Consider the following 1,078-nt stretch of genomic DNA (forward strand, 5'->3'; position numbering starts at 1 on the left):
CGCCACCACCCCAAAATCACTCCCTGGGGTGCGATGCTGCTCTTGGCACCCCGTGACACCCACAGGGAGCCTGGCACCGCTCCATCCAGCACCACATCCTATATCCAGCACCCCTGGGGGTTTCCTCCTCATCCCACCAGCCCCCCACAGACCACACACACTTTGGGGTACGCTCCCTCCTCCTTTATTGCCACCAGCCCACAGCACCCCGGTGGCTCCAGCTCTCTGCCCCCATCCAGCCCCCTCCCTGTGGTGGTTTCAGAGGGGACCATCACCCGGCGGAGAGCTGGGAGCATCCCGAGGGAAGCAGGGTGTGGGATGCGGGCTCTATTTGGCCAGCTTGAGGAGCCGCTGGATGTCGGGCTCCAGCTGAGCAGTGGCCATGCGGGGGCTGTAGCGCCGGAACGGTTCCCCCTCAGGCCCCACCAGGAACTTCTCGAAGTTCCAGGAGATGTCGGAGCGCCGGACAGGGCTCCAGGACAGGAACCGCGGCTCCGACATGAGGGTCGCTGCCTCGTCGGCCGGAGTAGGGAGATGGAGCTTCAGGTAGGCAAAGACAGGGTGAGTGTCCGTCCCGTTCACCTGGCACTTCTGGAACAGGGTGAAGTTGGGCTCAAAGCCGCCCCCCGGCCGCACGTGCTTCAGGATGTTGAGGATCTCCTCGTTGGTGCCGTTCTCCTGGCAGGCCGCGGCTCCGACATGAGGGTCGCTGCCTCGTCGGCCGGAGTAGGGAGATGGAGCTTCAGGTAGGCAAAGACAGGGTGAGTGTCCGTCCCGTTCACCTGGCACTTCTGGAACAGGGTGAAGTTGGGCTCAAAGCCGCCCCCCGGCCGCACGTGCTTCAGGATGTTGAGGATCTCCTCGTTGGTGCCGTTCTCCTGGCAGGAGGAATTCCATGAGCCTGTGGAAGAGGCTTCGCGACGGAGGTGGTGGGATAGCGGCACAGGGACGTGTTGGATGGGGCTTGTGGAGGGTGTCCCCGCCCGTGGAACCGGGTGAGCTTTGAGCTCCTTTCCAACCCATTCCATGGTTCCTGGCACTTACCTGGAAGCCGAACTGGTTGCAGGGGAAGCCCAGC

General features: G+C 63.7%; 1 protein-coding gene across 1 annotated transcript; it reads right to left on the reverse strand.

The window, feature by feature from the left end:
- Nucleotides 1–327: 327 nt before the first annotated feature.
- GPX2 (glutathione peroxidase 2 (gastrointestinal)) lies at nucleotides 328–1,077 on the reverse strand (the record flags this gene model as incomplete). The annotated part of the gene is made up of 2 exons (XM_010016429.1): nucleotides 328–678; nucleotides 1,045–1,077. Coding segments are annotated over 2 exons (384 nt in total), but the record flags the coding sequence as incomplete, so codon positions are not given.
- Nucleotide 1,078: the final 1 nt, after the last annotated feature.

Source organism: Nestor notabilis, unplaced genomic scaffold (genome assembly GCF_000696875.1).
Source record: "Nestor notabilis isolate BGI_N333 unplaced genomic scaffold, ASM69687v1 scaffold14986, whole genome shotgun sequence".
Lineage (NCBI taxonomy): Eukaryota > Metazoa > Chordata > Aves > Psittaciformes > Psittacidae > Nestor > Nestor notabilis.